This window comes from Protomyctophum bolini (assembly GCF_963924005.1).
Source record: "Protomyctophum bolini genome assembly, chromosome: 2".
Taxonomy (NCBI): Eukaryota; Metazoa; Chordata; class Actinopteri; order Myctophiformes; family Myctophidae; genus Protomyctophum; species Protomyctophum bolini.
Window position 1 is genome coordinate 25,654,700 of NC_137863.1, and position 13,114 is coordinate 25,667,813.

At 43.7% G+C, this 13,114-nt stretch overlaps 2 protein-coding genes across 2 annotated transcripts; both read left to right on the forward strand.

Moving 5' to 3' along the window:
- Positions 1–581: 581 nt before the first annotated feature.
- Positions 582–5,860, forward strand: LOC308333378 (haloacid dehalogenase-like hydrolase domain-containing 5; the record flags this gene model as incomplete). Its single annotated transcript, XM_080789756.1, has 9 exons — positions 582–590; positions 1,046–1,243; positions 1,556–1,668; positions 1,831–1,924; positions 2,619–2,649; positions 2,767–2,941; positions 3,461–3,637; positions 5,083–5,290; positions 5,672–5,860. 9 exons carry the CDS (start codon positions 582–584, stop codon positions 5,858–5,860), a joined length of 1,194 nt encoding a protein of 397 aa, XP_080645882.1.
- A 4,958-nt stretch (positions 5,861–10,818) lies between these two features.
- Positions 10,819–11,991, forward strand: LOC308333386 (leukocyte elastase inhibitor-like; the record flags this gene model as incomplete). The annotated part of the gene is made up of 1 exon (XM_080789769.1): positions 10,819–11,991. The coding sequence occupies one exon, from the start codon at positions 10,819–10,821 to the stop codon at positions 11,989–11,991; it is 1,173 nt and encodes a 390-aa protein (XP_080645895.1).
- Between the last annotated feature and the right edge of the window lie 1,123 nt (positions 11,992–13,114).

Below are 13,114 nucleotides of genomic sequence, written 5' to 3' on the forward strand. Positions count from 1 at the left end.
GGCTGTGATGCTGGCTGGACGGACAGCAGAGAGACAGACATCTGGACAACTGTTACTGTCTCACTGCCGAAGGGCATCCTCTACGACCACACACAACCAGGTAGTGTGTGTGTGTGTGTGTGTGTGTGTGTGTGTGTGTGCGTGCATGCATGTATATGTGTGTGTGTGGCAAACATTGTTATCAGTACATTTTTAAAACTGAAAGGTCTGTTTGTCAAATAGTTGTCATTCCTTTACCCAGTACAACCACAGTCTTCTACTGTTGTACTGGGTGCTGACCAGTACAACCACTGTCTTCTATTGTTGTACTGGGTGCTGACCAGTACAACCACAGACTTCTACTGTTGTACTGGGTGCTGACCAGTGCAACCACAGTCTTCTACTGTTGTACTGAGGACTGACCAGTACAACCACAGCCTTCTACTGTTGTACTGGGTGCTGACCAGTGCAACCACAGTCTTCTACTGTTGTACTGGGTGGTGACCAGTACAACCACAGTCTTCTGTTGTACTGGGAGCTGACCAGTACAGTATATAACTGAATTATTACAAACAAAGTTTTTGATAACATTTAGGCGAGAAATGGAGCATGTAGGTGGTCAATGTTTGTTCATTTCACATTAAGCATGAAGTATGGGTTCATTCATTGTTATTCATTCTACTATGGGCCAAAGTACTTAAGGCTATGTTGACCCTTATGCATAGGCCTGCATGTATCCTATCTTCTGTAACAAATCCACCTACTGTGTGCAATATGAATGAACAAGATCACTTTGTTTTCACGAATATATAGCATTTCCATATTTGTATTGAAAACTCATTGAAATTCTAGTCTCGGGCAGCTTGATCTAGTATGAGAGTGACGACACTATAGCGTTGACTCCCATTGTAATAATGCAATGCGGAAGTGCTCATTCTATCTCAATGGGATCAAACTGTGTGTGTGAGATATAAGTACAATAAAATGTATTTACGTATAGTCAGCGACAATTTCAATGATAAAAAATGATAATGGTCTGTCTGTCTATCTGTGTCTCTGCACATAGGGAGGGGTGGGGTTTATCTTTGACATCGATGGCGTTTTGGTTCGGGGCAAGCGGCCTCTTCCCGCCGCGCGACGAGCCTTCCACAAGCTGCTGGACTCACAAGGTCACTTCCTGTTTCCTGTTGTCTTCGTCACCAACGCAGGGAACTGTCTGAGGAGACAAAAGGCTGAGCAGCTGTCTCACATCCTGGGAGTCCAGGTAGGACAGACAGGTAGAGAGAGTACATACAGCAATCGATTATAAAACAATATCTGATAATCAATTGATTTAATACAAATTATTGATTAAAAATCACTCCCCGTTTCTGTAATTCATTATAGGCTAAATAGTTAGTCTTTCTTTTACCTGTGGTGTGCAGGCTCCATCCATCATCTGCACACATTTATACTCTACCATACAAATTAACTAGTCATTGTATTAACAACATACATACTCTCATTACTCTGTATCTGTCTACGTGTCTGTCTGTCTGTCTGTCTGTCTGTCTGTCTTTGTCTGTCTTTGTGACAGATCTCAGAGGACCAGGTGATGCTGTCCCATAGTCCTTTGCAGATGTTTCAGAGGTTCCATGATAAGTGTGTGTTGGTTTCAGGTCAGGGACCTGTCCTTGACATTGCAAACAAGTATCCTTTCACCAAAATATGATTTAACCCATTCTACTAAAAACTGTATTAATTTAAGCTTAAAAAAATGAAATGTATCAATCATATTTACTGGGGTTTGAGTCCTCCAGTCCACAGTGTCTCTGGCTGGTTTTTAATCCTTAACTAATATTGTGAAACTAGTCTTGGTTTTCAGAAGGCAGTGACTATTGACCAGTTGAGAGAACAGTACCCCCTGCTAGACATGGTGGATCACAACAGACGACCTAAACTAGCTGTACGTATAAACCCTTGTTTTGCAATGAGTTCATGTTAAAGACTACAGCAGTGTTAAAACATAGCAGGCTGACCGTGTACGCTACAAGGCTACAAGTAAGCAGCACAGCTGCAGCTAATCAAATTAACAGTGGGTGTGCTCAGGGTTTCTCAAAGAGTTCAGGTGTGCCACAGAATTTACTTTGATTTATATTTGAAATTGATCAATATCCCTTAATTCTAACCCTAGGCTAACCCTCTATCTACATTTTTGGCAAAAGAAAAGGCCAGAATATGGATGCTGGAAGTTGTTAAATGTCAAGTAGAAAGTAATTTTCAATCTTCCCTAATGGAAACTGATATTCTCAAGTTTTCCTCGTGGCATACTGTATCTTAGAGGACATGGACCTGCACGCCTTGATCTACACATCCACTATTAAAGTGATTAGCATGCTATAATGCCAGATACAGCCTGCCATATCTACTGTAGTTATTTAGCCTGAATCGATATGTGTATAATCTACGAATGACAGGATGTGTGTGTGTGTGTGTGTGTGTGTGTGTGTGTGTGTGTGTGTGTGTGTGTGTGTGTGTGTGTGTGTGTGTGTGTGTGTGTGTGTGTGTGTGTGTGTGTGTGTGTGTGTGTGTGTGTGTGTGTGTGTGTGTGTGTGAGAGGAAATGTATAATGAGCTAACAATGTGTTCTCACTTCTCCAGTCTTCTCCTCTGCCTCACCCTAAAGTAGAGGGTAAGATACACACACACACACACACACACACACACACACACACACACACACACACACACACACACACACACACACACACACACACACACTAATATTTCGTGTGACCCCTCCCCCCAGCTATCATACTCCTGGGTGAGCCAGTCAGATGGGAGACAAACCTCCAACTGGTGATTGATGTGCTGCTGACCAATGGGAACCTTGGCTCAGCCTACGTGCCTCATGACTCCGCCCACCTGCCTGTGCTGGCCTGCAACATGGACCTGCTGTGGATGGCCGAGGCCCCGTCGCCACGGTAACAACAACTAAACACACTGTTGGAACATTACAATTTTGAAGCATTTGTATTAACTTGAGTATTTCCAATACTTATACCCCAGTACTCCACTACATCTCAGAGGCAAATATTGTACTTTTACTCCACTACATTTATTTGAAGACTTTAGTTACTAGTTACTTTTTAGATTTTGATTATTATTACAAAATCCAAAAATGCATTAACGACTTCAGCACACGCATGCATAATCACACATGCGCGGGTGGTCGCCGAATGAAATAACCTTTTGCCCTAGCACTTGCCCTAGCCTTGATCACCATGCAGTCTTATACAAATGTTAAAATTGTTGACCTGGCTGGCATTCTATAGTTTGCATATTTTTTATATTAGAAGTTTAAACTGATGCTATGATCCTATTATTGAGGCACTATACTGTCTCTATGCATTTTATGTATTACCTTGTCTTTACCTTCCTCACTGTAAATTGCTCTGGTTTAAGAGTGTGTGCCAAATGGCTAAATGATAAATTGTGTGTAGGTTTGGTCACGGTATGTTCTTGGCGTGTTTGGAGAACGTGTACAGGAAGTTGACCGGAAGGAAGCTGCAGTATGAAGCGTTGCTAGGGAAACCCAGCCAGCTGACCTATCAGCATGCAGAATACCTGTTGACCCAGCAGGCTGGACACGCCCCCATCAGCACCCTGTACGCTATAGGGTAAGACTCACTGACGTGCACGCACACACACACACACACACACACACACACGCACACACACACACACACACACACACACACACACACACACACACACACACACACACACACACACGCTCACTTTTCCGCTTTTTTTTCTGGGGCTGTGCAATAAAATAGAGACAGCGCTCTGGCCACGTTCAGGTGTTTGGACAGATATCTCGTATTGTGTTTATAGCGAACTAAACACGGTTGCGTGGCGTCTCCACTCAAACGCACACTTGCCAGGTTGTCAGGGGCAACCTGAAGGCAAACACCCCCTGCCAGAAAGTTTATTTCCTGCCGACTGGCAGCCTGGCAGCCCTTATAAGGCCAGACCGTGGCAATGCAACTAGTCACAACTCCTTGCAACAAAACTGTTTTAAGGCCAGTCCGCACCAATGCAACTAGTCACAACTCCTTGCAACAAAACTGTTTTAAGGCCAGTCCGCACCAATGCAACTAGTAACAACTCCTTGCAACAAAACTGTTTTAAGGCCAGTCCGCACCAATGCAACTAGTAACAACTCCTTGCAACAAAACTGTTTTAAGGCCAGTCCGCACCAATGCAACTAGTAACAACTCCTTGCAACAAAACTGTTTTAAGGCCAGTCCACACCAATGCAACTTCTTGCAACTGCCAATGCCATTGGGGATAATGGTTGCTTGCTAGTAGCTACTAGCAACCATTATCCCTAATGGCAGTTGCAAGAAGTTGCATTGGAGGTAGAACTACTAGTGTACAAGTAAGACGCGCAAACGCGGGAAGCGAACGCAACTGTCTGTCCCGCTTTTGTGCCCATATATGGGGCTGAGTGATTTGTTTGTGATTGATGCAACACACTCCATATTTGGACGTCTAGCTGCTTTGGGGACTCCTTATATGGTTATGGCTGAGTCAAATCACTCAGCTCCATATATGGGCACAAAAGCGGGACAGACACACACACAGACACACAGACAGACATGATCTGCTAGGTCTCATAGTAAGTGCTCACTGCGTTCGCAACAATGCAGGCAGCATGGGGGGTGTAGGTACTGTAGTTGCGAACGCAGTAATTGCGAACGCAGTGATAAGCAGCTATACGTCCAAAACCCAAATATGTACGAGCTGCGTTCGCTTCCCGCGTTTGCGCGTCTTACTGGTTACGTCACCATGACTCAGCCATAAGACTATCAGATCATGTCTGTGTGTCTGTCTGTGTGTCTGTCTGTCCCGCTTTTGTGCTCATATATGGAGCTGAGTGATTACGTCACCATGACTCAGCCATAACCATATAAGTTGTCCCCAAAGCAGCTATACGTCCAAAACCCAAATATGTACGAGCTGCGTTCGCTTCCCACGTTTGCGCGTCTTACTGGTGTACAGTACACACTAGTCATGTTGTTTCTTCATGTTGTTGTCTCATTTGTCTCTCGTTGCCTAGCGACAACCTGATGACGGACATCTATGGCGCCAACCTGTACAACCGTTACCTTGGGCAGCGGCATGTTGCCCGGTCGCCGCCCGCTAAACTAGTAGCTCAGGGAAGCAGGGATCAGGTGACCACGGCGCCCCCACAGGATGAGACTGGAACTGCAGCCTGGGACGATCTACTTTCTGCAGCTACAGCAACCAGCTGTCAATCAATTCTGGTAATGACTGGTTTACTGAATGACTATTGATATTTTATAAATATCAAAAAATCGATTTCTTTCTCTCTTTCTCTCTTTCTCTCTTTCTCTCTTTCTCTCTCTCTCTCTTTCTTTCTTTCTTTCTTTCTTTCTTTCTTTCTTTCTTTCTAAAAAAATATATTTTTGGGGAATAATAATTTTTCTTTCTTTCTTAGATGTGTTTAATGAAGAAATGGGCTTAGGGGGTTAATCAGACGAATAGGTTTAGTGACAGTCAATTCTATTCAAATTCTTTTTGATTATTTGATGATTAAAAAAGTAGCCTAATCGACAGAATAGTCGCTATTAGAAACAAATCCTTACAGTGGACTGTGTCTTGTATTTGTGTGTTTGTGTCTCTAGGTGTGTACAGGTGTTTATAACCCTCAGTCGCCGTTGCCTAGTGACCAGTACAGCACGGTGACAGAGACCATGTTCCACGGCCAGCGTGACTTCCTGTTGGACCCCGCCCTGGTGGAACCGCATCACATTGTAGACGATGTGGAGGCCGCTGTGGACCTGGTCTTTAAACAAGAAGGACTTAACCTCTGACCTCTAAACCAGTAGCCTGCTGGGACGCATACCATTTTCAGGTCGGGAGCGGTTGATAACTGACATCATGTTATAGTCACTGGTTTGTAGTCAGACTCATCAGGCCAGAACTACCAAACCGGAATCAGAATGACCCCCATTTAGGGCCTACCTAGCCTCGGAGACCGCAGGCGTTTTGTTTCGGGCCTACCCAACAAAAGCGTATGAATCCGACAATCCGATATGTTGAACCCATTAAGACCTGACTCCGATTCTACAAATGCTATATGCGCTTTATGGTATAGCTTTTTTTTCTTTTTACCTATACTCAGATCTAATCTCAGAGGAGGACATAAGTAGGTTTAACGATTTTAACCCAGATCATGGGTCTTCAACATGAGAGCCCTAGTGGGTCCTCAGAGTGTGTATGCATACAGTGTTGTAATGTATGAAATATATGAAAAGGTTTAATATGCAGCACAATTTTATACAATATGTCTCACAGCCTGGTCTTGGTCTCACGGTCCTTGGCCTGAAAGACGTTGAAGACCCCTGCTCCGGAATGTTAACATAATAATAATACTCCTGTTTATTGTGTCTTCACTATACAGTTCACGTGAGGCTCGTGATGACGTACAAGCTCACAAGGCATCCAGACTAATAGTCAATTAGAATGGACTTATTGAATTCAGGACTTGTGACTTCACTTGAATGACTTAAAACAGCTAAGCGATGGAGCCGGCTTTTAAACCACTGATTTTAAACCGCAGCATTGGTAAGACGTAGTGCCCACGTTTTCATGAATTCATTGAAACCAGTTTATTCATCTCCTTTATTTACTTTATTTATTTACTAATTTATTCACTCATCAAAATATATAGTAAAACCTGCCTATTTATGTTTATTATTATTTCATTTATTTAACCAATCTGTCCTTTCAACCATATGTATTTTGTTTCAAGGGGCCTTTGACTTATGCCAGTTTGCAAAAAAAGCAATTACAAATCCAATCCAATGTACAGTATGTACTAGATATAACCTTACTCTGTTTAAATAAAATCCTGTCCAATAGCAATAGCATAGTTTTATTACCTAATTAGAAAATATCCACATGTATTTAGGTGTTTTATACTGTGTGTACCGTGTATTTTATTGTGTACAGCTGGTCTTCACATGATTTCAGGCCTGGCTGGCACCTGATGTACTAGGGTCAAAGTAGTTTTGATGCTATATTGACAGATTTGACTGGGGACCCCCTGGAAGCCCCTCAAGGACCCAGACAACTTTGAGAACCACTGGTGGTCTATCTATGTCAGTGTTTCCCAACCTGGGCTTTGGGGTCCCCCTTGTGGAAGAACCAAAGATCACAGGTGGGGCCTATTTGTTTGGAGGTAGTCCACATTATTGTAAACATGTTGCACAAAATCATTACTTGATTGAATCCACTTTCAATTTGCCCACTTATATTTTTGCGTGTGTGTGTGTGTGTGTGTGTGTGTGTGTGTGTGTGTGTGGGTGTGTGTGTGGGGGGGGGTGTGTGTGTGTGTGTGTGTGTGTGTGTGTGTGTGTGTGTGTGTGTGTGTGTGTGTGTGTGTGTGTGTGTGTGTGTGTGTGTGTGTGTGTGTGTGTGTGTGTGTGTGTGTGTGTGTGTGTGTGTGTGTGTTTGTGGGGGGTTGTGTCAGATGCAATTGAGGCTCCATTGCACCAAAAACCAAAAGGTTGCAGTGTGTGTGTGTGTGTGTGTGTGTTAGGCTGCGCAACACCGCAACAGTGACACTTGGTTGTGAAAACCAACCAAACACTATTTTCGTGCTCAGACAGACCCAGCCAGCCAGCCAGCGACAGACCCAGCCAGAGACACACAAAGCTCCGTAATGAAGTGGTTGCTTAATAGCCTGTTGAATACGTGTGTCGTTGACTTATTTTTTATTTTAAGTTTTAAGTTACAGTCACAGCAAATATTGATGAACAGTATAACACCACACATGCAATGCAATGTAAATACGCCAGATTAAGCAAGAATGCTAATTTCCATCCCTTGTTCTCATAAAGAAACATTACATTACAAAAAGAGCAAAACATTACTAAAAGGGTACAAAAGAGACAGCAGTAAAAAAAAGAAAAGAAAAACTAAATTTAAACCTAATTAAAAATGTTCACATTTGATTGTCCATGATCCTTTTAGTAACATAAGTAAGCGAGTGACCAACTAAATTAGTTGGTCACTCGCTTACTTATGTTGCATATAGGATTATAGGGCATTCATTATTTAAAAAAAAAGTTATATAAAGATAAAAGGTTTCTGCCTGACAGCAGAGATTTGTATTATTTATTGGTTCATGCTAGTTGTGTGGATTTATTGTCTGCACGCGGACAGGCCAGGACAGATGATCCTGATGAATATTCATCCTTACAGGAGTTCAGTGCGTTATTCCTCACGGCCGTGTCAAAAGAAGATGGCAGCTGAAATAATCATCTCAACATCAATCCATTGTTTATCTCTTAGGAGCATGACCGTAGACTGTGGTGAGCATGACAAACGTATATACATTCAGGAAGAGAGACTCACAATAGTGCAATCAGTCACTTACTGAGGCTAATCTTCCACTGGGTGCTTTTTTCCACTGACCTTTACTTGACTAAAAGCTAGCAATACCGCTTCATAAAAATAAGTTAAAGGCCTGTATTAAAAAAAGAACAATAAAAGTACAAAAGTACTGTATTGTAAGTATAGACTACCTTTTTTACTGTATTGCAATTACTTGATAGCTTTACTTACTATTTAGATTATTATCCTGCAGTGTTTCATACTGTAGGAAAATAATCTTTAATATTTCTGTGGTAAGTAGGCCTATATGTTTTGAGGCCAATACTTTTTTCTTTTCCTTTTCTTTTTACTTTTACTAAAGTAAAATATTCAATACAGGACTTTTACTTACTTACATAGTCTTTTTATATTTGTGATATTTTCTATACTTACCCGCTATACTTACCCACAAAATGAATGGGAAAATGTACGTAATCTTGTCCCCACACGTCTCATATTTGCCATCGACAATGGAAGGAGAAATTAGGTCAAATGTCTGCCAAATATGACGTAAATTTGTGGCAACAGGCATTCTGATTGGCCAGAGATGATGCATGATGATGTACGATGATAAGAGCGCCCCTCACTTCACACGGGTGTGATTTTTACTTATCTGAGTACCATGTACTCTCATTGAACTCTATCCTCTGGACTTCCTGCCTCGTACAGACACAGGAGAAACATGCACACACGCAATATTTTGTCCTTGCATGACTCCTTGCAGTGTTCTATGGTCAATTAATGGCTCTCCTGGGCTTAAGTTCCACAACAAACACATTGAGATGAATCCATTTATTAATGAGCTCTAATGTGGACCAGGGCTGTTCATGCAGTCTCCTTGAGGTGCTCCTTTGTTGTGTTCATAACTCTGATCATATAGATTTCTGGCAAAATAATTTATCTTCATCCTGACGCACAGAGGGAGGTTTGAAGGTCTCACACACAAGACCATGGGAGATTAGTTAATTAATAATTAATACCATCAAGTCAACCACATGTTTTCACACGTGATGTGTGGTGGACTGCACTGGACAATAACAATAGCACACCAGTAAGACGCGCAAACGCGGGAAGCGAACGCAGCTGAGACCCTGCAGATCATGTCTGTCTGTCTGTCTGTGTGTCTGTCCCGCTGTTACTGTATATGTGGACCTGGCCCCTTTTGTGCCCATATATGGAGCTGAGTGGACCTGGCCCCTTTTGTGCCCATATATGGAGCTGAGTGATTGCTGATGCAACACACTCCATATTTGGATAGCGGGACAGACAGACACACAGACACACACACAGACAGACATGATCTGCTAGGTCTCATAGTAAGTGCTCACTGCGTTCGCAATTAGCCGCACTATGTCACTTTTTTGAGGGCCGCGTGAGAAAAACGTGCGCTTTCTCCATAGCGTGACAAATACTTGCGCTTTCTCCATAGCGCGACAAAAACTCGCGCTTTCTCCATAGCGCAGCAAAAACTCGCGCTTTCTCCATAGCGCGACAAAAACTCGCGCTTTCTCCATAGCGCGTCAAAAACTTGCGCTTTCTCCATAGCGCGACAAAAACTCACGCTTTCTCCATAGCGCGACAAAAACTTGCGCTTTCTCCATAGCGCGACAAAAACTTGCGCTTTCTCCATAGCGCGACAAAAACTCGCGCTTTCTCCATAGCCCCTCCTATATACAGCTTTTGTCCCCACAAGTCTCAAGATTTACCATTGACAATGAAAGGAGAAATTAGGTCAAAATCCACTAAATATGACGTAAATTAAACATCAAAACATTAAACGCCATTGACATTGAAGGGAAAATGTACATCATTTGTAAACGAGCAAACCAGCTATAAGCTAACCAATCACAGGCAACAGGCATTCTGATTGGCCAGAATGAGAGCACCCCTCACTTCACACGGGTGTGATTTTTATGAATATAATGTCATTTTTCCCCATCTGTATCGTATGTTAATTCACTCCCAATGTAATGCTCTAGTTTAAAATCGAAGTACCCCAGCACCCAACCATTAATACTCTAGCCTCAAGGCGCACCCAAATTACACAGAAGGACTCCATATTCGGGGAAATTGTCTGACATCATGATGACATCAGAGTGATGAATGGAGGCTCAATATGATGCCATCTCACTTAGCTATCTGAATGTCTTCATAACATAAACAAGCGGAACCGTATAGGGCAGACGTCCAAAGATACTACCCTCTATACATAGTCTACAATAAAGAGTCATATAAAGAAAGGTTTTGTTCTTGCAGGACTCTTTTGCAGGCTGTCCAATAAACTAGTTCAGAGCACATGACTACTTTGAAAAAAATAACTATAGTTTTAATATTTTCACTCTGTGCTATAAGCAACATTTGGAGACTGGTCACGACGACATTGTTCACAACGATGTCGTCGTCCCCCTCCTCCCCGTCGGCAGCCTGCAACTCTTTCTCCATGTCTCTGTTCAAGCAGCTGGTAGAAATGAACAACAACAACTCATCATCAGGCAACGTGTTCTACTCTCCTCTGATCATCTGCTCTGCTCTGGCCATGGTGCTGCTGGGAGCCCGAGGTGACACAGCTGCACAGATGTCTCAGGTCCTGCACTTCAACAGCCATGATGACCACATGGACCTTTCTAAGCTCATGAAGGACCTGAACAACACGCCGGCAGGGGAGGAACCCCACCATACCCTCAGCCTGGTTGGCCGCCTGTATGGAGAGCAGTCCTACCGGTTCGCAGAGGAGTTCTTGAGTGACACTGGGAAACTTTACAACGCATGGCTGGAGCCTGTGGACTTTGTGAACGACGCAGAAGGAGCCAGGCTGAACGTCAACGGCTGGGTGGAGAAACAGACGCAAGGTAAGATCAAGGAGCTGCTTGCCTCAGACGCCGTGGACCACCTGACCAGGCTGGTGCTGGTCAACGGCCTCTACTTCAAAGGCAAGTGGGACAAGCCGTTCAGCGAGGCCCGCACGGGCAATGTTCAGTTCAGACTCAGCAAGACCGAAAGCAAGACGGCGAAGATGATGTACCAGACCGCCACGTTCCCTCTGGGCTTCGTCCCCGAGGTGGACTGTCAGGTGCTGGAGCTGCCCTACGCGGGTGGAGACCTCAGCATGCTCGTCTTACTGCCCGTGGAGACGGAGGACAACACCACGACGGGCCTGGAGAGGCTAGAAGAGGAGCTGACCTACGAGAGGTTCGTGGAATGGACCAAACCGGGCACCATGAACCGGAGAGAGGTCAAGGTAGGTCTGCCTCGTTTCAAGATGGAGGAGACGTACGACATGAAGGACGTCCTGATCGGAATGGGCATGGCGGATGCCTTCGATGACAAACGCAGCGACTTCAGCGGCATGTCTCCGGACAACGACCTGGTGCTCTCCAAGGTGGTGCACAAGGCCTGTGTGGAGGTGAGCGAGGAGGGCAGCGAGGCGGCGGCAAGCACCGCCGCCATTGTGAGTGACCGATCGGGGCCCCAAAGCTTCGTCGCTGACCACCCCTTCCTCTTCTTCATCCAACACAGGCCCACCATGAGCATCCTGTTTGCAGGTCGTTACTGCTCCCCTCCTTAATCCCACTAACCCATGGGTCAGATTCTACTAAATGCCTTCCAAATGTATTTAGCCATGGACCCCCATCTGGAAATGTTTCAACATGTGTTAAAAAAATGTCTAATGTCTCTTTTTATTTTTTGTATACTGTCACCATTACTGCGTCAAACATAATAAACCACTATACCATAAAAAAGGCCTGATATTATATAGTAACAAATGATAATAATTGAAAAGAAATCACAACTTTTTATAATCTCTGTTGGGTGGACAGGAGTGTCCAAAAAACTGTTATTTTTCAGGATTCAAATAAAAAAGTATCAAAAGTAGCAGATTGACAAGCTCAAAGCATGTTGCTTTGTGCCACGTTTCAAGCTTACAGATATCTGCTACTTTAGTGTGATGCTGTAATGTGATCAAGTAGGGCATTCATTTACGAAAAAAGGTTAAAAAGAGATGGAAATTGGAGGTTTATGCCCGGCAGCGATGATATATTGCAATTAAACCAGGACTTGTGGTACAAGCAAGCAGGACTTGTGGGGGTGGCGTACTGTTTGGCAACCACTGAAGTACAGAGCAAGTGTTCTCCAACCAGTGATTCATGTGTTTATACCACCAGAAGCTCCATCTTTTATCAGTGTTGTTGTGGAGGAAAATGCCCGGCCAGCATCCAACATGATTAATTACACTCACACACTCTCTATTGGTTACGAAAGGTTATTGTATCGAGCTGCAGCTCTCATGGAACTGGCACACACACACGCACACACGCACACGCACACACACACACACACACACACACACACACACACACACACACACACACACACACACACACACACACACACACACACACACACACACACACACACACACACACACACATGCACACGCACACGCACACGCACACACACGTTACTATCCTTGTGAGGACGTCAACATTTTAGGATGGTAACTTTATAAATAAATGTCCTTTCCACCCTTTTGTATTTTTAACACTAATCCTAAAGACTGAGTTGTTTGTATTGTATTGTATTGTGTGTACCTGTACCATGTCACGTAGATTATAGATTGTGGATTAGCTACACTTGAGTTTGTAGAAGTACTATTTTCGGTGCCTGACACTGAAAATCAGGCATATTCT